The sequence below is a fragment of the Toxorhynchites rutilus genome, chromosome 3, assembly GCF_029784135.1.
Source record: "Toxorhynchites rutilus septentrionalis strain SRP chromosome 3, ASM2978413v1, whole genome shotgun sequence".
Taxonomy (NCBI): domain Eukaryota; kingdom Metazoa; phylum Arthropoda; class Insecta; order Diptera; family Culicidae; genus Toxorhynchites; species Toxorhynchites rutilus.
In genome coordinates this window covers 211690982-211712572 of record NC_073746.1, presented here as the reverse complement: position 1 = coordinate 211712572, position 21591 = coordinate 211690982, and the positions used below count along the sequence as shown (strand labels likewise).

General features: G+C 42.5%; 1 protein-coding gene across 1 annotated transcript in view; it reads left to right on the top strand.

Annotated features, from left to right (window-relative positions):
• The window catches only part of LOC129776809 (cardioacceleratory peptide receptor-like), a 164389-nt gene that overhangs the window by 79921 nt on the left and 62877 nt on the right, over positions 1–21591 (top strand). Inside the window, exons 2-3 of the mRNA XM_055782675.1 lie at positions 213–883; positions 962–1093. Coding sequence (XP_055638650.1) covers positions 293–883; positions 962–1093 — 723 coding nt within the window. The 5' untranslated portion in view covers positions 213–292. The remainder of the gene's footprint in view (positions 1–212; positions 884–961; positions 1094–21591) is intronic.

Sequence of the window (21591 nt, the reverse complement as noted above, 5' to 3'; positions counted from 1 at the left end):
CTCCGGATAATCGAGTCCGACCTGTATTATGTCTGCTGTGAATTCATCTGTTATTAGGGCTTGTACGTATTAATTTTTGACCAGTTTAACCCTCAAATATCAAGAATGGAATGTTGAACATTTGTTCGCTTCTCAGGTAATTCAGCTAAAATTAATATCTATCCCAAGACAAACATGGGCATTAATATAAATTTGCGTCCATTTGGTTTCAGATCAGCTACCGTTTGACATCTGTTGATTCCTCAGACAAATTGCCCACTAATGCAGTGCCTCTGAGCATTGATATGGAACAATGTTGCCACTTCTCACATGGGCATATCTTCGCCAATACGCTGTTCACAATCATCATCATCACCATCAGCAGCATCAACTCAATCCGCAGCCTGAACAGCATTCCAACATATCGCAACATCACGACTTCTACGCGAATCTCAGACACTTAAGCACCACGCATCATGCTCCCGGCCGGGACAGCCAAAGCCGTCAATATCGATATAACATCGATTCCATCGATGATCGGAGAGTGAACCTCCTCAACGCAACATATCCCTCGCTGTCAGCAAGCGCAACCGAAGAAGTTGTAGAGGGGCCCCTTGTTGTGGGTGGAATTGAGCCCATAAACCTAAGCCACACTCACATCAATGGGAGTAGCTCCTTTATCATGCAGCTTAGTGATAATAGCAACCATTTATTGATAACCCAACAGAGCACCTTCATCCGAGTGGGTGGCGGAAGGCGCACCGGATCATCAGAAGATCTCCAAACGGTAGTGGCTGGTAGTGTGAACGGAATTGGTGCTGAAGACGATAGTGTGGTACGTCCTTCCGGAGCAGGTGAAGCGGAGGATGCGTTGAGTATGAACATCACCCCAGCACTTTCACAGGTGAAAGCAACATTCTTTTTTTTGTCCGTTGTCAAATCCGAAAACGCAGCGCCAATATTGAATCATGAAATTTTACAGGTTTTATTAGCGCCAACGTCGTCAAGTGGATCCGGAACTGTCATATCGGCTGTTGCCGCAGCGGCCACCAAAGTCGGCACTTCCAGCGAAAACGTGACGAGTGAGGAGATAAATTCTTTTTATTTTTACGAGGTAAGTTTTACTTTATTATAGGATTTTCCCAAAAAAGGCAGCAATGTGTACTTTTGATGACACGTTTTGGAACAATGACTCGTCGAATTCTCGTACGAGCGAGCACTGCTGCTGGTTCGTAGTGAGGCTCTTCTCGGAGTGAAGTGGGATAAAATCAGCGTTTATCCAGATAAAGTGTTCCATTAAATTAATATTGAACGTAGATTCATTATACGTCGTTTAGTCACATGCGGGTTTCGTTTTTGCGTTGACTTTTTGAGAGATTTTAATGATTGTTGGATATGGAATTGACAGGTGTGGGAAACTTCTTCTTGGTAAAGGATGTCATTGCTGTCAATTGCCGGATATATTTATTATAACACTAGCTGACCCGACAAAATTTACTTTTCGTTATCACATCCACGTTTTCTTACTAAGCGCTGTTCATAGGTCTAATCGCAGAATTGTTCAGTGATTGAAAAAAATAAAATAACCTCTTACTATAAAACTCCTAGTACTTCTACCAAAACTCGTCATAATAATATCAGATTATTTTCAGACACAATACTTGATCAAGATTTTTCAACCACTTGTAAAGAATACGTTTCTCCGTTGAATACATGTTTGATACAGAAAATATGATAGAATAAAGACAGCCCTAAATCGGACAATTCCTCTCTCGAGTTTTGCTCTCACCAACACATCCGGTGATCTATTTTTATTTATATAGATAGAAGACGATATAGGAGTGCGTTTTATCGCATTAAAACCATTTCCATTTTCGAACGAATTCAATTTCGTTAGCGCAAACATCAAATGGACTAAAGACGCTTATCAATATGTAATTGAAGAACATTTGCGAATTGAATTTTCCGAATTTTCCCATTTTCCTTAAGATTTTTCCGAAAATTTTCAACTGTCATGTTTGGTTGGAATATGTGTATTATTTTTTATGGGACCCCCTCTCCATTCCAGAAGAGGCCATCATAGAACAATTTCTCTTACATAAAAACCCTCACATTCCAAATTTCGCTCCGTTTGCTTGATCAGTTCTCGAGTTAGGCAGAAGTTTGTGTTTCATTTGTCTGGCAGTCCCTACACTCGCGGTATATAATTTCTTTTTTGACACATAAACCTAATGCAAACTAAGACGCATCAATCCTAATACCGACTGTTTAAATCCGTTGCTCCGTTCTTGATCGTTAAATCGTTTGGAATGGATACCAAATCATTTTCATTCATATAGATCAAGTTTATAAACACGTAAGCACATTCACTTGATTTATTTGAAACTTATATTTATTTGAAGTTCATTGAGAAAACATAAACATAAACGAAACATTACCGTTATTGAATTGAATGCATGGTGAAAATAAAAACATTTTCATTTGAAATTCATTTTGAATAATGTTTATTTATTAATTTTTTTATTTATTTATGGTAATTGTTGTAGAGTAAGGTGAAACCTTTTGATTTACCACACCCAGATCCTATTTCATTTCCATTGAAATTCATAATTAAAGAGCAACATTTTCTATTAGCTAATTTTAACTTAACAGCTAAAAACAAATTTTGCTGATTTCCCCTGCTGAACCAAGCCACACAATCTCGCCGAAATACACTGAAAATATTTTTATTTTTAATGTCATTTGGAAGTAGATTCCAAAGAGCAATGCCCCGCACAAATAATGTATTGCCGTAATGTGATGTACCGTACTGTGGAATTAGAAAATTTCTCATCCAAGAACTTCTAAACGGTTGTAGGTTATCTTTTAAATATTTAGGAGATGGGAAATGGATTACTTTAAATATAGTCAAACATACACGTAGCTTAATAAATTCATTGAATGCGCACCCGAGTAATTGCTTTTGAAGGGGACTAACATGAGAATATCTATTCAGATTAAATACATAACGAACGCAGCTGTTTAAAGCAATACGTAGTTTATTCAAAGCTCTAGCTGAAGCATTCAAGAGGAACTCTGCGCCGGAAATGGGGTAGAATGAAAGATTTGAATGGACGTTAGTCGTAGATGCCGAAGAACATTGTATACCTTAAATGAAACCAAGGTTGGTATAATTATCAACATATTCAATAATGTTTTGACCAGGGATAACATCGGGTAACAAGGTACGATTTCTAGTCCTTGAAATAAACATCACCTTAGTTTTATCTACGTTTATAGGCAACAGGTTTGCCATCTCTTCAATAGGAATATTGATAGAAGCTATATATATATATTTGTACATCATCAGCGAACATGTGAATTTTGCAGAATTTCAGTATTGAAGGTAAATCGGTAATGTATAAAGAAAACAGTAGCGGGCCCAGGATGGAACCCTGTGGAACTCCTGATACTATATTGATAGGTTGAGAATTAATTCCATCTACTGAAACAACTTGAGATCTGTTAGACAAATATGATTGTATAAGGCGAAACGAACAGTTAGAGAAACAATTTTTTTGTTCTGACAATTTTAGTAACAATTTACAGTGTGATACACGATCAAATGCTTTTGAGAAGTCTATCAATAAAAGAAGTGCTACACCCTTTTTATCAATTATCTTACTGACATCATCATGTACTTTAAGTAAAACAGTAGTTGTACTGTGTCCAGGTCGAAAGCCTGACTGAAATTCATTGAGCAGCTGGTACGTGTGTATGAAGCTTTGAATTTGATTTTTGAGAATTTTTTCAAAAGCTTTCGATAATCCACATAAAATGCTAATTGGTCGCAAATTAAACAAATCTGAATTACGCTGTTTCATTTTTATTGGTAACACCTTAGCCGCTTTCCATGCTCGTGGAAACTTAGAAGATCTCACGCATAAATTAAAAACAAAACTAATTTACGAAGCAACTTGCGCTAACAAATTATTGTCGTCGGGTGAGAAGCATATTTTAACGTACAATTTGCGGCATTTAAAGAAGCACCTTTTTCGTTTTCCTAGTAATTTAAATAATCCATACAAATTAAAAAATGTCCTATCTAACCTAACGAAATCAGTCGTTTCAGGAAGATTTTGCTAGATGTTTTATTTTCCTCTGATAGAATCAGACGTTTGAATAATCGCGGAAGATTTTAGTAGACTCGATCTAGATTAAAGAATACCTAAAGTATCATGTCGGAAGATTCTGGAAGTAGAGACAACAATAAGAAAGGGACTCTAGAAATAATCGAAAGGTTTAGAAGTCGGAAAGGAATGCTGAATCGATCATTCCATTCTGAGCCGCTGAGCGAAACAGTTTATAAATTGAAAGTTGACGACAGTGATTTAAAAAAAAATGTTGAAAAGTACAGTAGAATTTCTTATATTAAAGCTTTTATTTTTCCACATTTTTCGAAGTGATTTGAATATTTAAAAACTAAAATCGTGAGTTGCGCGATTATTCAAATCAAGTTAAAGTGAATTTATTGGTGATGATAAGAAAAAATTTTTGTTCGTTGTATTTTTTGTAATTCTATAGATTATTGAGTTCGTTTAGTTAAATAAGAGTTTAGTTGGTTAGTGCTGCAGTATGCTTTGCATCTATAGACAACGGAGGTAATGATAACAGAAGTATAGGGTAAATTATCTTGGTTTGTCCGATTTGGGGTTTTTTACGCAACTGGTAAATGCAAATCGATTTTAAAAGGTGTTCCCCCCAACACACTCAATACAGAGAAACTTTATTTCTGCTATGCGCAAAGGACACCATAAACAAACTGCAGCGCGCCAAGCGGTTGCCATAGAAATCATGTGGACAAACCAACATTAGTGAATCGGAAAACTCATGGTTCATCAAAATGCGTTAATTTGATGGTTCAGCTTTGTAAATCTTATACAAATGGTGTGCAAGCATGATGTTTACAATATTTGTAAGTGTTATAATCCAGAAAAAGGTCTGACTACGTGCCAAATAATCGTCTGGTGATCGATTAAAAGTTAGTTCGAATGAGGGGCGCATTGACACAAATAGAAGGTGTATTTTATAATCCTTTAAAACATGTGATTACGTAAAAATATACTATTAAACTACTGTAAATCATGAAAGAGACAATTTTATTTATATGTTTTGAAACATTCGAATACCTTGTTTGATACAGGAGCGCTGAATTAGAGCATTCAAAAAAGTGGGCTAACCATGAGCATTTTTTCGATTGGACAAACTAAGATCATTTATCTCAATTGGTGTCTATAACATTTTTGTTAATAAAATGCAGTTTATACAGCCTTGGTGGCTCCGTGTTGGAGACTGTATATGTGTCCAAGTCCTTGTCTGGATTGCGTTTGCGTTCCGGCGATCAGCCATCGCCATGTGAAATCGGTGCATCGACAAATCCCCCGGAGTGGTCTATCGTCTCGTGGTTGCATACCACTATAGACCATTCTGGAGCGCGTTGGGCATCGAGAAGGAAGCTTGACCCCGTGTGTGTCGGCCCCTACTCCGGCACGGTTAGCTCAGGACGGGGAAGTCCACCAACCACAGCGAGATTTGCAAGAACTCACGTCGGTGAGAGGATCGGTGTCTAAGCGGTGAAAATCAACACGCAACTCCACCGATTTGGGAATCCCACCGCACAGGGGTCGTTCAGAAATTCTAGGTGGCATTAAATAGAAAAAATGCTTTTTTGCTACACCGGTTCACTGCATCAAACACTACGTTGCCACGTCGTTATAGCAACGGAAATCGTCACGGACACTGTTGCCATATGAGATAATAGATGCCTTGAAGGTTATAGAACCAAACTAGACCATTCATTCGGTCAGGCATTGTTGTTCATTCTTCTATTAAAGGCCACCTAGAATTTCTGACGGACCACTGTACACCGGTGCTGCGGTGGCAGCATTGGGTGATCATGTGAGATGTGGTCGATGAGCGTTGATCGTACTCTGGCAGCATTTTGCGTGAACATGCCCTGTTCAACGTTGGTTCTGGCTGTTTCAAGTTGAATATCAGTCCAGCTCTGTCATTTTATCTTCCAAACATGTACACGAGGCATTTTCCAAAAAAGGACGCATTTTTCCAATCAGTAAAACACAAAACAGTTGTCGGTTTTACCCCGAATTCACTCGAAATTTCAAACAAAGGCTTTTGAGCATCAATAAGCAGCAAAACCACCTACATTCTCTCAGATCACACTGAACAATGATCTATGAAGACAAAAAGTTTTTTTTTTCACATAAATTTACAGCCGAAAATACCTCATTTCCACTAGCGAAATTTTACACAGACCGTTTCCTGTTTGATGATCGGTTGTGTTTGGTTGATCGTTTTGATACCAACGCGAGTTACGCAGCTATAGGGTGACTTAAAACGTATCAAATGGCAAGTGCGTACAGGGAACAGGAATGTTTACAAAAAATAAATAGTTTTTTACCGGAAAAATCAAAGTGAAGCGGTTTTCCCGGAATTCCCCCATATGGAGAAAGTTAAAACAATCAACAGCGGATGTACGCTACTGCATTGAATTCCGCTATTATTCAAACCTCACAATCAATAGCTGTCAGCCCGCGATTATTTTTATCAAGATGTCTGACTGAGAAAAATATCCCTTCTTTCTTGAATGACTCTACCACATTTATGTCACAAAAATGTCATTAAGTTTTAACTACCACGAGTAGCTAATTAAGCCATTAAAACAATGCAGTTACAAAACAATATAAGTAATAGTTCATCAAGTTCCCCCGAGATTTCGAAATCGCAATCCAGAACGAGATGTATTTTTTTTTCTTCACGCCAATTAGCATCGCTCGAGAAGGAAGTACTGCAAAGATGGCCACGTATGCCGAGGAAAAGTTTCCATGGTGGCGAAAAGTTTTACTTATTTATCATTGTACAACTCTAAATAGAACCAAATGTGTACATAAATGCGTGAATGAGTAAAACGAAACTTCGCACATTTCTTTTGTGTACTATTTCCAATGACTCCCGAAACTGTCGCAGTCAGCGTTCTCTGCGTGGAAAGCGGTGTGGGAGGATATGTAGCATTTTTCTTCTTTTTTTGCCGAGGTCTCATTCGACCTCGTGCAAAAACTTTCATTGTCTCTTGTTTGTAGCTAACATCATTCCTCTTGCGATACGATAAATCTTGACTGAGAAGATGGTGTGATTTCGTATACCACTCACTTGGAATCCACTTACAACTTCAGAAAACGGAATCCAGTACTATATTTGTGGTGGGGACATTATTTGCTGACTTCGAGAAACGATCCGGTCTAGACATGTAGGTTCTACATCAGTGTAGCAAACTTGAAAGTAGATATTACCGATGGTGTGTCACTGTTTTGATTGTTCTATTATTTAGTGGTTTTCAGTAAGGCGTCATGCACAAATTACGTAACGCAAAAAACAAGATTTTTCGTAACGCTAAAAACAAGATTTTTCAACCACTTGTAAATAACATGTTTCTCCGTTACATGGAATAAATGTTTTATACAGAAAATATGATAGAATAAAGACAGCCCTAAATCAGACAATTCCTTCCTCGAGTTCTGCTCTTATCAACACATCTGGCGATCCTTTTTTTGTATAAAAAGAAGAAGATATAGGAGTGCGTTTCATCAAATTAAAATCCATTTCCAGTTTCGAACAAAGATTAATTTCGCTAGCGCAAACATCAAATGAACTAACAGCACTTGTCACTATGTAAAGGGCGAACACGAAATTATTGCGACACCGAAAATGTCAAAATCACACCGAAAATGCCAATTTTCTTATAATGTTTAGAATCAAACCAAAATTTTAGGGTAGTTTTATACATATATTTACTTCAAAAATCAAAAGAAAAGTTAATCGATTGAGACCTGAGTGTAAAATTGAACGCATTTTCGCTTGATGCCCTCCATCAAAGTCTTCACAGTGTCATCCGGTACCAGCTTCTCAGTTTTTTTTCCATTTTCTTAACATGTCCTTCTCGTCTTTGACTGTCTCCTTGCTCTTCCGAAGTTCCCGCTTCATTATTGCCCAGTACTGCTCCACCGGACGCAGCTCCGGACTGTTTGGCGGGTTCATGTCCTTTGGAACAAAATGGACAGAATTGGCCTCATACCACTCCAGGACACTTTTAGAATAGTGACATGATGCCAAATCTGGCCAAAATAGCGGTGCTTCGTCGTGCTGCTGCAAGAACGGCAAAAGGCGCTTCTCGAGGCACTCAGATTTGTAGATCTCGCCATTTACTATGCCCTTTGTCACGAAAGGCTCACTCCTCAGTCCGCAAGAGCAGATGGCCTGCCAAACGAGATATTTGGAGGCGAACTTCGACATTTTCTTCTTCTTAAATTTGTCGTCCACATCGAACTTGCTCTTGCCGGTGAAAAACTCCAACCCCGGATTTTGCTTAAAATCGGCTTTTATATACGTTTCGTCGTCCATCACACAGCAGCCATATTTTGTCAGCATCTTCTCGTAGAGCTTCCGTGCCCGAGTTTTAGTCGTCGATTTTTGCCGCTCATCGCGGTTTGGGAAGTTCTGTACCTTGTATGTATATAGTCCAGCTCTCTCCTTTGCTTTCTGGACGTAGCTCTGCGACATGCCGATCTTTTTAGCCAAATCACGGCTTGATACGTTGGGATTTGCTTTAATCATCCGATTCACCGTTTCCTCCGTCTTTTCGTTCTCCGGTCCCGGTTTTCTTCCAGCTCCTTTGCCGTGGACCAACGTCAACCGCTCCTGGAACCGTTTCAACACTCTGGAGACGGTTGAATGGTGAATGTTTAACATTTTTCCCAACTGCCGGTGCGACAGGTCAGGAAATTCCAGGTGTTTGGAAAGAATTTGTTCTCTCGACTCGTGTTGGTTCACCTCCATTTTCGTTGAATCGAAAAACACGACTTCGAGTTTGACAGCATGTAGACAATACACATCAATGAGAAAGTGTGCAAAATTTTGTTGATTTTTACCCAATGGTAAAAAAGTTATGCCCTGTTGAATGTGTCGCAATAATTTCGTGTTCGCCCTTTAATTGTAGAACATATGGGAATTGAATTTTCCGAATTTTCCCTTTTTCCTTCAGAGTTTTCCGAAAATTTTCGATTGTCATGTTTGGCTGGAATAATTTTGGTTGAAATATGTGTAATATTTTATGGGACTCCCTCTCCATTCAAAAGGAGGGAGGGGTGTCATACCATTATAGGAACACTTCTCATACCCAAAAACCCTCAAATCCCAAATTGTGCTTGATTAGCTTTCGAGTTATGCAGAAATTTGTGTTTCATTTGTATGACAGCCCACCCTTAGAGAGTGGGAGGAGAGTCTAACCAGCATAGAAACAATTATTGCACCCTAAACCCTAATCTCAATATGCCCAATGGTTTCAATTGCATGATTAATTCTCGAGTAATGCAGAAATTTGCATTTCATTTGTTTGGCAGCCCCCCCTTAGAGTAGAGGTAGCAGTATCTAACCACCGTAAAATCATTCATTGCACCATGTTGGGAATGATTCGAAAGTGGTCGGATAACTTCAACTTCACTTTTGGTTTTTAAAGTCAAATCTTTATTCAGGAACAAATGCGCGAACAATACTTTTAAACACAATTCAATTTATTCTATAGGTCGGGATTCATCAACTACAAATACTATTCTGCTATATTTCAATAAGCTTTCATTCCTTTTATCAGCTTTTTCCCTATGTGTGTTATAAAGCTTAATTATGTGTGTGTGTGTGTGTGTATTGAATTTGCCTGTATTTTATGGCATCTGAGCAGAAAAAGGGGAAACTGACAGCATCCAGCAACAGAAGGATGTTCCCAGTTGACTCATTTCATAGTACACAACACACCATAAAACCTCCACATGCCAAATTTGGTTTCGTTTGCTTGATTAATTCTCGAGCAATGCAGAAATTTGTGTTTCAATTGTATGGCAGTCCCCCCTTAGAGAAAGGGGTGAAGAGTCTAACTACCATAAAAACATTTATTGCACCCTAGAAACTCAATGTGCTCAATTTCATTTCGTTTGCTTGAATAACTCTCGAGTAATGCATAAATTTGTGTTTCATTTATATGGCCGCCCCCTCCTTAGAGAGGGGGTGGAGAGTCTAACCACCATAGAAACATTTATTGCACCCCAAAACCTCAATATGCTCAATTTCATTACGTTTGCTTGAATAACTCTCGAGTAATGCAGAAATTTGTGTTTCATTTCTATGGCATCCTCCCCTTAGAGAGGGGGGTGGAGAGTCTAACCATCATAGAATCATTTATTGTACCCAAAAACCTCCATATGCTTCATTTGGTTCCATTTTCTTGATTAGTTCTCGAGTTATGCAGAAATTTGTGTTTCATTTGTATGGCAGCCCCCCCTTAGAGAAAGGGGTGAAGAGTCTAACTACCATAGAAACATTTATTGCACCCTAAAACCTCAATAAGTCTAATTTGGTTCCATTTGCTTGAATAATTTTCGAGTAATGCAGAAATTTGTGTTTCGTTTGTATGGCAGCACGCCGCCACCCCTTAGAGAGGGAGGTGGAGAGTCTAATCACCATAGAAGCATTTATTGCACCCTAAAACCTCAATATGCCTAATGTGATTTCATTTGCTTGAATAATTCTCGAGTAATGCAGAAATTTTTGTTTCATTTGTATCGTATCGTATCGTTTTTCCAGTGTTTAAAAAAGGTGATAAACGTGAGATTTCCAATTATAGAGGAATCGCTGCTTTGTGTACCACGTCAAAACTATTTGAGCTAGTTGTTTTGGACTTTCTCATGCATAACTGTCTAAGCTACGTGTCTGAAACTCAACATGGGTTTATGACCAAAAGGTCCACTTGCACCAATTTGCTCACCTAAACATCCCTCATCATCAAAACCATTGAAGATCGCAAACAGGTCGATGCTATCTACACCGATTTTTCAGCTGCCTTCGATAAACTGAATCATGAAATCATGATAGCAAAACTAGAACGTCTCGGTTGCTCTAGTACTCTACTCGGCTGGCTCAATTCCTACCGGGTTGGTCGCTCAATGTCTGTCAAGATCGGTGACACTATATCGGAACCATTCTCAGTCACATCGGGCGTTCCACAGGGCAGCCATATCGGACCTTTCCTATTTTTACTGTACCTGAATGATGTGAACCTTACACTTAAATGTTTCAAGCTCTCATACGCCAACGATTTTAAACTTTACTGCGTAATAACCTGTCCAGAAGACGCACTTTATCTTCAACACAAACTTAATATTTTCTCCGAATGGTGCTCAACTAATCGGATGAGTTTGAATGCCGACAAATATTCTGTCATTTCATTTGCTCGTAAACGCTCCCCATATTACTTCAGTTATACCATCGCCAATACGTTTCACAAACGTGAAACCGTGATCTTTAAGGATTTGGATATTCTCCTAGATTCACGCCTCACCTTCAAAGATCACGTAGGTTATATTAGGATGTTAAAAAACAGGAAGTAGGTTATATCTGTGGTATAACCGCAAGGGTGACGTAGGACTATCGTTGATTCAGTGATCATTTGTTTTTAGTTGTATCTGAATCAATTCTGAATGAATGAATAAATGAATATTTGGGGGACTTCGAAAACGAGAGCGTTACGTTGAAGGCACAATATTTAGCAAAAAAAGCAATCACACGAAAGTTGTATAATGCATAATATATTGCTTGTATTGTGATATGATTTGTATTACATTTCCAATAGACAAAATATCTGTTGCATCAAATTAGTCTACGTTGATCGCACTTGATTGAAAAATCACAAAACCAAATGTATTTGGTCGCAGTGTTATATGGATAGAAAACATCAAAATAAACTCTTTCGCTTGAATGTTTTTTTTCAATTCCCAGGGGAACTGGCAGATTATTTTTCAACAACGATAACGTCCTTCCAGATTCTACTCGAAGCCCACCAGTGGTTAATGCTAACTCGATAACCACCAGTTCATTGCACTTGATTTAAAAATCACAAAAGCAAATGTATTTGGTCGCAGTGTTATATGGATAGGTCAGGTCAGGTCAGGTCAGGTCAGGTCAGGTCAGGTCAGGTCAGGTCAGGTCAGGTCAGGTCAGGTCAGGTCAGGTCAGGTCAGGTCAGGTCAGGTCAGGTCAGGTCAGGTCAGGTCAGGTCAGGTCAGGTCAGGTCAGGTCAGGTCAGGTCAGGTCAGGTCAGGTCAGGTCAGGTCAGGTCAGGTCAGGTCAGGTCAGGTCAGGTCAGGTCAGGTCAGGTCAGGTCAGGTCAGGTCAGGTCAGGTCAGGTCAGGTCAGGTCAGGTCAGGTCAGGTCAGGTCAGGTCAGGTCAGGTCAGGTCAGGTCAGGTCAGGTCAGGTCAGGTCAGGTCAGGTGCTTCCAGTGCATGGGCTTTGGACATCAGGCAAGAAGCTGCACAGGCCCCGACAGGTCTGAACTGTGCAGGAGATGCGGTGAGAAAGGGCACGTTGCGAGAGACTGCACGAAGCAACCGAAATGCCTGCTCTGCAAACCAGAGAACGGCAGCGACCATGCGACAGGAAGCTTCAAGTGTCCCTCGTATAAGAAGGCGTTAGCAGAATCGCAGTAACGGAGATAATTCAGATCAATCTGAACCATTGCAACACAGCTCAGCAACTGTTGTGGCAGTCGACAACAGAGACAAAATGCGACGTTGCAATCATAGCGGAGCCGTACCGAGTACCCCGTGATAATGGCAGCTGGGCGACGGATAGCTTAGGGATTGCTGCAATACAGGTGATGGGCAGATATCCTATCCAGGAAGTGGTTGGAGGTTCACATGAAGGTTTCGTAATCGCCAAAATTAATGGAATCTTCATGTGTAGTTGCTACGCACCCCCGAGATGGACAACTGAGCAATTCCACCAGATGCTAGACGCAATGACCGAGGAACTAATCGGCAGAACACCGATTGTCATTGGAGGCGACTTCAACGCGTGGGCGGTGGAGTGGGGAAGTAGATGCACCAACATCAGAGGGTACAGTCTACTGGAAGCTCTAGCAAAGCTGGAAGTAACGTTACTAAACGAAGGTACCACTAGCACTTTCCGGAAAGATGGGCGCGAATCCATCATAGACGTTACTTTTTGCAGTCCGTCGCTGTTGGCGAGTACGGAGTGGAAAGTGTGCGAGTCGTATACGCACAGTGATCACCAGGCGATCCGGTACAGAATCGGTCAACGAAACCACGTGCTAGTTCGGAGGACAACAAGCGGTGAGCGGAAGTGGAAGACGAATGCTTTCGACAATGACCTTTTCGTCGAAGCACTTCGTCTAGCAGGCGGAGCTTCAGATTGGAACGCAGAAAAGTTGACAGATCTACTGGTGAGAGCATGCGACACTACCATGCCGAGGAAAGTTGTACCAAAAAATGGAAGACGCCCAGCTTACTGGTGGAACGACTCTCTTCGCAACCTTCGCGCTAGCTGTCTTCAAGCCAGAAGACGCGTTCAGAGAGCACGAAATAGCGCTGATAGAGAGGAACGAAATACGGTGTACCGAGCAGCTAGAGCCGCCTTGAAACGGGGAATTACACTGAGCAAAGCGAACTGTTTCAAGGAGCTGTGCCGAGATGCAGATGCCAACCCATGGGGCAACGCGTATCGAGTCGTGATGGCGAAGATCAGAGGACCTGTGACGCCCGTCGAATCGTGTCCCGAGAAGCTGAAGGTCATTGTGGAGGGTTTATTTCCGATGCATGATCCTACGATATGGCCACCGACACCGTACGCCGAAATAGCTACCGAACGTTCTCAAGTTTCCAGTGAAGAACTGGTAGCAGTGGCGAAGAGACTGCAGGTAAACAAAGCGCCCGGCCCCGACGGAATCCCCAACGCGGCCTTGAAAACGGCGATTCAGGCGTTCCCGGACATTTTCAGGATAGTGCTACAGAAATGCTTGGATGATGGTCACTTTCCTAAGAAATGGAAGATCCAAAAGTTAGTGTTGCTGCCAAAACCAGGAAAGCCCCCGGGGGTACCAACATCCTATAGGCCTATATGCCTGCTGGATACTCTTGGGAAACTCTTGGAAAGGATTATCCTCAACAGACTGACGAAATGTACGGAGAGTGACCATGGTCTGTCAAAGATGCAGTTTGGATTCCGGAAAGGTAGGTCCACCGTTGATGCTATCCGGACAGTGGTTGAAAAGGCAGAGAAGGCGTCACAGCAAAAGCGGAGGGGCGACCGACATTGTGCTATAGTAACGATCGACGTGAGGAATGCTTTCAACAGCGCTAGCTGGGAAGCCATTGCCGAGTCCCTACACCGTATGAAGGTTCCTGGGTACCTGTGCAGAATTCTAGGAAGCTACTTCCAGAACCGCGTCCTAGTCTACGAGACGAGCACGGGGCAGACAACGTTGAATATAACGGCCGGAGTACCACAAGGCTCTATCCTGGGCCCAACGCTCTGGAACGTAATGTATAACGGAGTACTGAATCTGAAGCTTCCCAAAGGCGTGGAGATCGTGGGCTTCGCGGATGATATCGCTCTCACAGTGGCAGGCGAGACACTCGAAGAGGTGAAGATGCTTGCAATCGAGTCCATCGTCTCAGTAGAGAACTGGATGCAAGCAGCGAAACTGCAGATTGCTCATAATAAAACGGAAGTATTGTTGGTGAGTAACTGCAAAGCCGTGCAGCGAGCGGAAATCACAGTCGGGGAACACGTGATAACTTCTAAGCGTAGGTTGAAATACTTGGGAGTTATGATCGACGACCGGCTGAATTTCAACAACCACGTCGACTACGTCTGCGAGAAAGCAGAGAAGTCCATTAGCGCGATAGCGAGAATAATGCCGAATAACGCAGGACCTTGCAGTAGCAAAAGGCGTCTCCTGGCTGCTGTATCCTCGTCCATACTGCGGTACGGAGCACCAGCCTGGTCGGCGGCTCTCGAAACCCACCGGAATCGTAGAAAACTGGACCGTACGTTTCGGCTCATGGCGATGAGAGTTGCGAGCGCGTATAGGACGATCTCGTTGGAGGCAGTCTGCGTTATCGCCGGCATGATCCCTATTGGCATCACTCTGGCGGAAGACAGAGAGTGCTACAGACGAAAGGAAATCAGGGGTATCCGGAAAACAGCGAGAGTAGAATCACTCTTGAAGTGGCAGCAGGAATGGGACACGGCGGAGAAAGGCAGGTGGACGTATGGGCTCATACCGGTACTATCGACCTGGCTGAACAGGAAGCACGGGGAGGTGAATTTTCATCTGACACAGTTCCTGTCTGGACATGGCTGCTTCAGGCAATATTTGCACCGGTTCGGGCACGCAACGTCGCCACTCTGTCCGGAGTGTGAAGATGTGGAGGAAACACCAGAACACGTGGTATTTGTGTGTCCCAGGTTCACCGCAAGACGCGAGGGGCTGCCTGCCCTTCATGCCGGGAACATAGTAGAGAAAATGTGTCGCGACGAGGGCACCTGGAACGCTGTGAACAGTGTAATCATACACATCATGTCCGAGCTACAGCGGAAGTGGAGGGCCGACCAGCGTAGTAATAACCCCTGACCATAGAAGAGGAACAAATGCGAGGGCTGTTGCAAAGTGTAGTACCCCACGAGAGTCGTTGTGACGGAGTGCGCGTTATGTTGGAGGGCACTGCCTAATCGGCGCTCCGTTGGGAAGAGAAATCCTGCGAGGGTGGCTGTGACGGGGCGCGCGTCAAGTTGGAGGGCGCTTCCTAATCGGTTCACGTCTCGACAGGTGAGAAACCCCGCGAGGGTGACTGTGACGGGTTGCGCGTCAAGCTGGAGGGCAATTCCTAATCGGTACACGTCTCGACGGATAAGCGGAATCTGGAGAGCAGGGTCAAGAAAATGCTGGCAATGCCTGTTGGTGGATTGAGAGAGGAACATTGCGAGGGTCGTTTCGGCGGAGCGAGAGCCTAGGAGAGCATCATCAAATCGGTGGGTACCCCCACGAGAGTTGCTGTGACGGAGTGCGCGTTATGTTGGAGGGCACTGCCTAATCGGCGCTCCGTTGGGAAGAGAAATCCTGCGAGGGTGGCTGTGACGGGGCGCGCGTCAAGATGGAGGGCGCTTCCTAATCGGTTCACGTCTCGACAGGTGAGAAACCCCGCGAGGGTGACTGTGACGGGTTGCGCGTCAAGTTGGAGGGCAATTCCTAATCGGTACACGTCTCGACGGGTAAAAGGAAGCCTGTGCTGCGGATGTGCGTGGCGGAGTACAACGGAAACGTAAATGAGATGTATAGAGAAAAAGGGAAGGATCAACGCTAGTTAGCGTTGAAAACTCGTGAAGTGCATGAGCACAGCCGCCCCCTGAAGTAGTCGCCTAGATGTGGTCCCGGGGGGAATGAGGCTACGAGTAGAGGGCTTGGTTTTTGTGGGTGCGATCCCCACTCGACGTCTGGGTTATCCCTTCCCAGATAAGGCTGGAAGAGCGTTCCTCACCTCTATAAAAAAAAAAAAAAAAAAAAAAAAAAAAAAAAAAAAGGTCAGGTCAGGTCAGGTCAGGTCAGGTCAGGTCAGGTCAGGTCAGGTCAGGTCAGGTCAGGTCAGGTCAGGTCAGGTCAGGTCAGGTCAGGTCAGGTCAGGTCAGGTCAGGTCAGGTCAGGTCAGGTCAGGTCAGGTCAGGTCAGGTCAGGTCAGGTCAGGTCAGGTCAGGTCAGGTAATAAGCGCACCAGCGCTTTCATGATGAACGAAGTCAGCTTCACCAGAACAGCGACAACATGCTCCAATCGCTGTTCAATCATAACTGAGTGGATTTCCGAGCGGCGCTCGCTTATATACCGATTGGTGATTTCAATAGCCTGTTTTGAAAGCAATTTTAAGGCAATTGAAACAAGTTTTTGGATGAAAAAGTAACAAGTATATAACGCGTAGACATTTTATCTTTCGAATGAAGTGTTTATCATACCATTTCGGTCAGTTGTTTAAGAGCTATTGACGCTCAAAATCTCGGTCTCCGGCGTAACGCTTTCGTTTTCGAAACTTTGATTTTACACCCCGGTATAGAAATGAAAGACGTAGTCGTACGTCAAAAGTCCTGCGGTATTTCCGCGAGGTGTCGTTGTAAGCGCGTAGTTCTAGTTGTATTCATTGTATCGAGTCATACTATAGCTTGTTGGAAAGGTATTTTTGCGCGCTATAATATAGTCCTTGACAGTGTTTTGTTTGGTTAAGTCGTTCGTGAGTTATAGTGTCGCAAATATGGAGCAAAATAAAGAGAAAATCCGACATATTTTACAGTACTACTATGACAAAGGCAAAAATGCATCTCAAGCTGCCAATAAAATTTGTGCAGTTTATGGACCCGATACAGTTTCCATTTCCACCGCACAACGATGGTTTCAACGTTTTCGTTCTGGTGTAGAGGTCGTCGAAGATGCGGCACGCTCCGGAAGGCCTGTCGTCGAAAATTGCGACAAAATCGCTGAATTAACCGAGAAAGCTGCTGAATCGCAACAAAATCGACCCGTTTCTGAAGCGGATGGTGACTGGCGATGAAAAGTGGGTCACTTACGACAACGTGAAGCGCAAACGGTCGTGGTCGAAGCCCGCTGAAGCGGCTCAGACGGTGGCCAAGCCCTCATTAACGGCCAGGAAGGTTCTGCTGTGTGTTTGGTGGGATTGTCAAGGAATAATTTATTATGAGCTGCTTCCCTATGGCCAAACGCTCAATTCGGACCTGTACTGCCAACAACTGAACCGCTTGAATATAGCACTCATGAAGAAGAGGCCATCTTTGATAAACAGAGATCGCATTGTCTTCCATCAGGACAACGCCAGGCCACACACTTCTTTGGTGACGCGCCAGAAGCTCCGGGAGCTCGGATGGGAGGTTCTTTTGCATCCACCGTATAGTCCGGACCTTGCACCAAGTGACTACCACCTGTTTTTTTCCATGGCGAACGAGCTAGGTAGTCAGAAGTTAGCCACAAAAGAGGCCTGTGAAAATTGGCTATCCGAGTTTTTTGCCAATAAGGAAGCGAGCTTCTATAACAGGGGTATTATGAAATTGGCATCTCGTTGGGAACAAGTCATCGAACAAAACGGCGCATATTTGACTTAAAACAGATGATTGTAACTAATTTTATGAACAAATGAAAATTCAAAAAAAATACCAAAGGACTTTTTTGACAGCCTAATATAACCACTAAAGCCTCAAGAAGTCTTAGTTTCATCTTTCGTGCTGCAAGACAATTCACTGATGTCTGCCTGAAGGTTTTGTATTGCTTATTGGTTCGATCCTCACTGGAGTATGCAGCAGTTGTATGCTCTCAGATGTTTGCCTTGGAACGATCCTTTCAATCTCCCACGATATGAGGAGCGTTGCCAGTTAATCGAACTGGATCTTCTTTTGAATCGAAGAAATGTTGCCAAGGCTTGCTTTGTATCTGATATTTTGCAATCCTACATCGACTGCTCTGCTTTGTTAAACGCGTTCAATTTTGATATTTCACGATTTCCTTCGAATTCCGACATTCCGCACAAACTACGGCCACAATAAGCCAATCAGTAGTATGTATCGTGTGTTTAATCGTTGTTATTGTGTTTTTGATTTCCATTTGTCCCGCTCTGCTAATAAAAGTAGATTTCGTGAAGTGCTCCGTCAGTTTAGTTTAGCGTATTATATTGTGTCCCATTTGTTGCGAGCGAAGACCTTCCAAACGACGAGGGACTGGTATTGCTGTCCCAACTCCACGACCGACTGCCAACTAGCACCAACCAGATAATTCGACCGACTTTTATCGGATAGACTTTTGAAAAAAGACTGTTGCTTCTTCGACACTTGTATAGAGACTGAATCATATCAGATAAAAAGGGTAGATCATATTCGCGACTACGAAGCTGAATTTGACAGCTTGTGTGCGTGAAGCGAATGTCAACAAAGAATTGCAAAAAGAATGTGATTTTTAAACGCACCGTTTTTAACGTTTTTTGCAGAAATTTTCGTAATGGTGAGTGTGTATCGAAAGAACAATCCTCTAGGATGCTTATTTAGTTAAATCACATAAATTTACTGCAGGGGAAAACGTTTTCTTACCGCATCCAAAGGACACTGTCTTTACTTGTGAAAAGTCACAGGAGGTTGTGTCCGACACGACCGCATAGTTGACGTAGGATTACGTTAGGCTGTCTGTCGCATGCTGATTTTGGAAATGTTTGAAAAAATATATTGTTAAACTCTTTGATAATGATCTGCTGGCCCTGAAATGGGCCGTTTGGTTTGGTTGTTGGGTAGTTTTTGTTCACTTCACCAGTGTTATTATCGAGCTTCCGGTATCAGTGATAGAAAGTTGTTTCAGCTCCGATGCCCGTTTACGGGATGTGAGACACAACTCAATTGTTGACCGCTCAGATTCGATGCTCGTCTTGAATTTCACTGCTGCACCTTCACCATGTCAAGAAGCACGTTCTCGCACTTCTGACGGAGAGAGCGTGCCCGAAACGCTCCGCTCGTGATACTTGCTGCTGCCACTAGTAGTATGTAGTAGTAGTAGTAGTTTGCCGCTGCTTCTACTGCCATAGAAACTCAATGTGAGGCACAGCTCGCCTATTCACCACTCAGCTTCGATGCTCGCCTTGATATAAGCTGCTTCCACTATTGCTGCTGCTACTTGTTGTCCGTTCCACGTCCATTGTGAGAATGAATGATATCTACGAGTGCTTCCTCGTTTTATATCATTTGGTATGTGTGAACTACGCGCCTCCTACTTGCTTGCGATACAAATATTTGGCTTATCGGGCGCGAAAAAGCGAAGCGAAGTTTTAATATAGCTTTTAAAAGTATGATATCATAACCCTTTTCATCATCGATGCTTTTTCAACAAATAGTCGCTCAATTGATCGAATACTTAAAAACAACGAATGTTCCATGATGAATTGAACGAAAATTTTAGACATTTCTAGCCGTTATACGACGGTTCCCTGTTAATTGCACCTGGTCAAAGAAAAAGCAAAACTTAACAATATTTTTGATCATAGTTTTACATCATTTTTATGATTAGTGGAAAACAATAAATTAAACTCTTTCGTTCAAAGCAATATCGATAGTCCTGAAAAGGACTGATTGATTTCTCTGTTCATGTCCATGTTAGTCGGATGTAGGCAGTTGCTTACTTTTTAGCAGCGGTAGTTTTCTCCAAAGCCGTTGCTGCTTTCTTTGGCTTTGGCATCTTCGGCTTCTGTGCGTCGGTTTGCGTGGGGTTTCGTTGACACCACCACGGCGAGCTGAACGACGGGTAGCGTGTTTGATACCCTTCATGATGCCAAGAACACGTTCTCGTACTTCTGACGAAGAGAACGTGCCTGAAACGCTTCGCTCGTGATGCTTGCTGTTGCCACAAGTACTAAACCGGTTTCAGCAATCGTTGCTACTGTTTGCCGCTTTTTATGCTTCCATAAAAGCTCTATGTGAGGCGCAGCTCACATTTTGACCGCTCAACTTCGATGCTCGCCTTAAGAAAAGCCGCTTCCACTGCTGCTGCTATCCACTTGTTGTTATCCGTTCCACGTCCGTTGTAAGAATGGATGAGATCCACGTATACTCCTTCCTTTTATATCATTTGGTATGTGTGAAGTAGGCGCCTCCTACTCGATTTCCATGCAGCTTGCCGGAGAACGAACGAATCGGACGCGAAAATAAATGACGTCAATTTCGACCAATCAGGACTGGGTATCTCTGTTTGGATAGGGGTTGAGATTTTTCAATTGTTCGATAGTTAGTTACATGATAAATACTATTTTATTCAATGTGAAAAATTGTTATGGAGTGCCGGAATCGTTTGATGCAAAAATCTCACCAATCCATCATGAAATGAATGAGTAATATGCGTTTGAAATTGGACATTTTTCACGACGTGATCGATTTTCGTTTTTCCATTTGTACCCCAATATGTTCCCGAAAGACGTAATCCTACGTCAAAAAGTAAACAAACTTTCAGGATACTAAATTTTAATAAAAATTAATAATTGTGTGCAAAATTTATCTTCCAAACGGTTGGAAAATGAGTTTTCCTTATGCAGTGAAAAACACTTTGCCGTAGCTTAAGCTGAATTTAACTTATAAGTGTTTTTCTGTGACCTTGTTTCATGCATTATCAGGAGCCATCAGTCGGAGAAAATGAAACCTGCTACGTGGCTGTGGAGTTTGCGGATGTGTTCGATTACGCTGCGGGTGGAAGCCGTTTAGTCGTCGAAGGCGAAAGAGTATTCAAAGCTGAACATCTTTTAATAGTTGGTGTTGAAGAAGTTCACGATGAAGGCTTCAGTATTTTCTCGTCCTGCCTCCAGTCATCATCTCCAAGCTCGGAACCCCATACAATAAAAATTCGTACGAAAATCCCCTTCTCCAAATGGTTGTTTTGTATCATTTGCTTAAGTATGTTTTATTTTATTTCTTTATTATTGCACATTTTGCACCAAGTTGGACTGTTTCACACTTTTTCAAAAGTGCGAAAATGTGAAAAAAGTGCGACCTTGCATCAAATCGATTTGCTGTCTTCAGCGCACTTATTCGTTATCAATCGAAGAATAAGTGCGCTGAAGACACCAACATGATTCGATGTTAGAGCGCACTTTTATTCGTATTTTCGCACTTATGGAAAAGGCCGAAACAGTC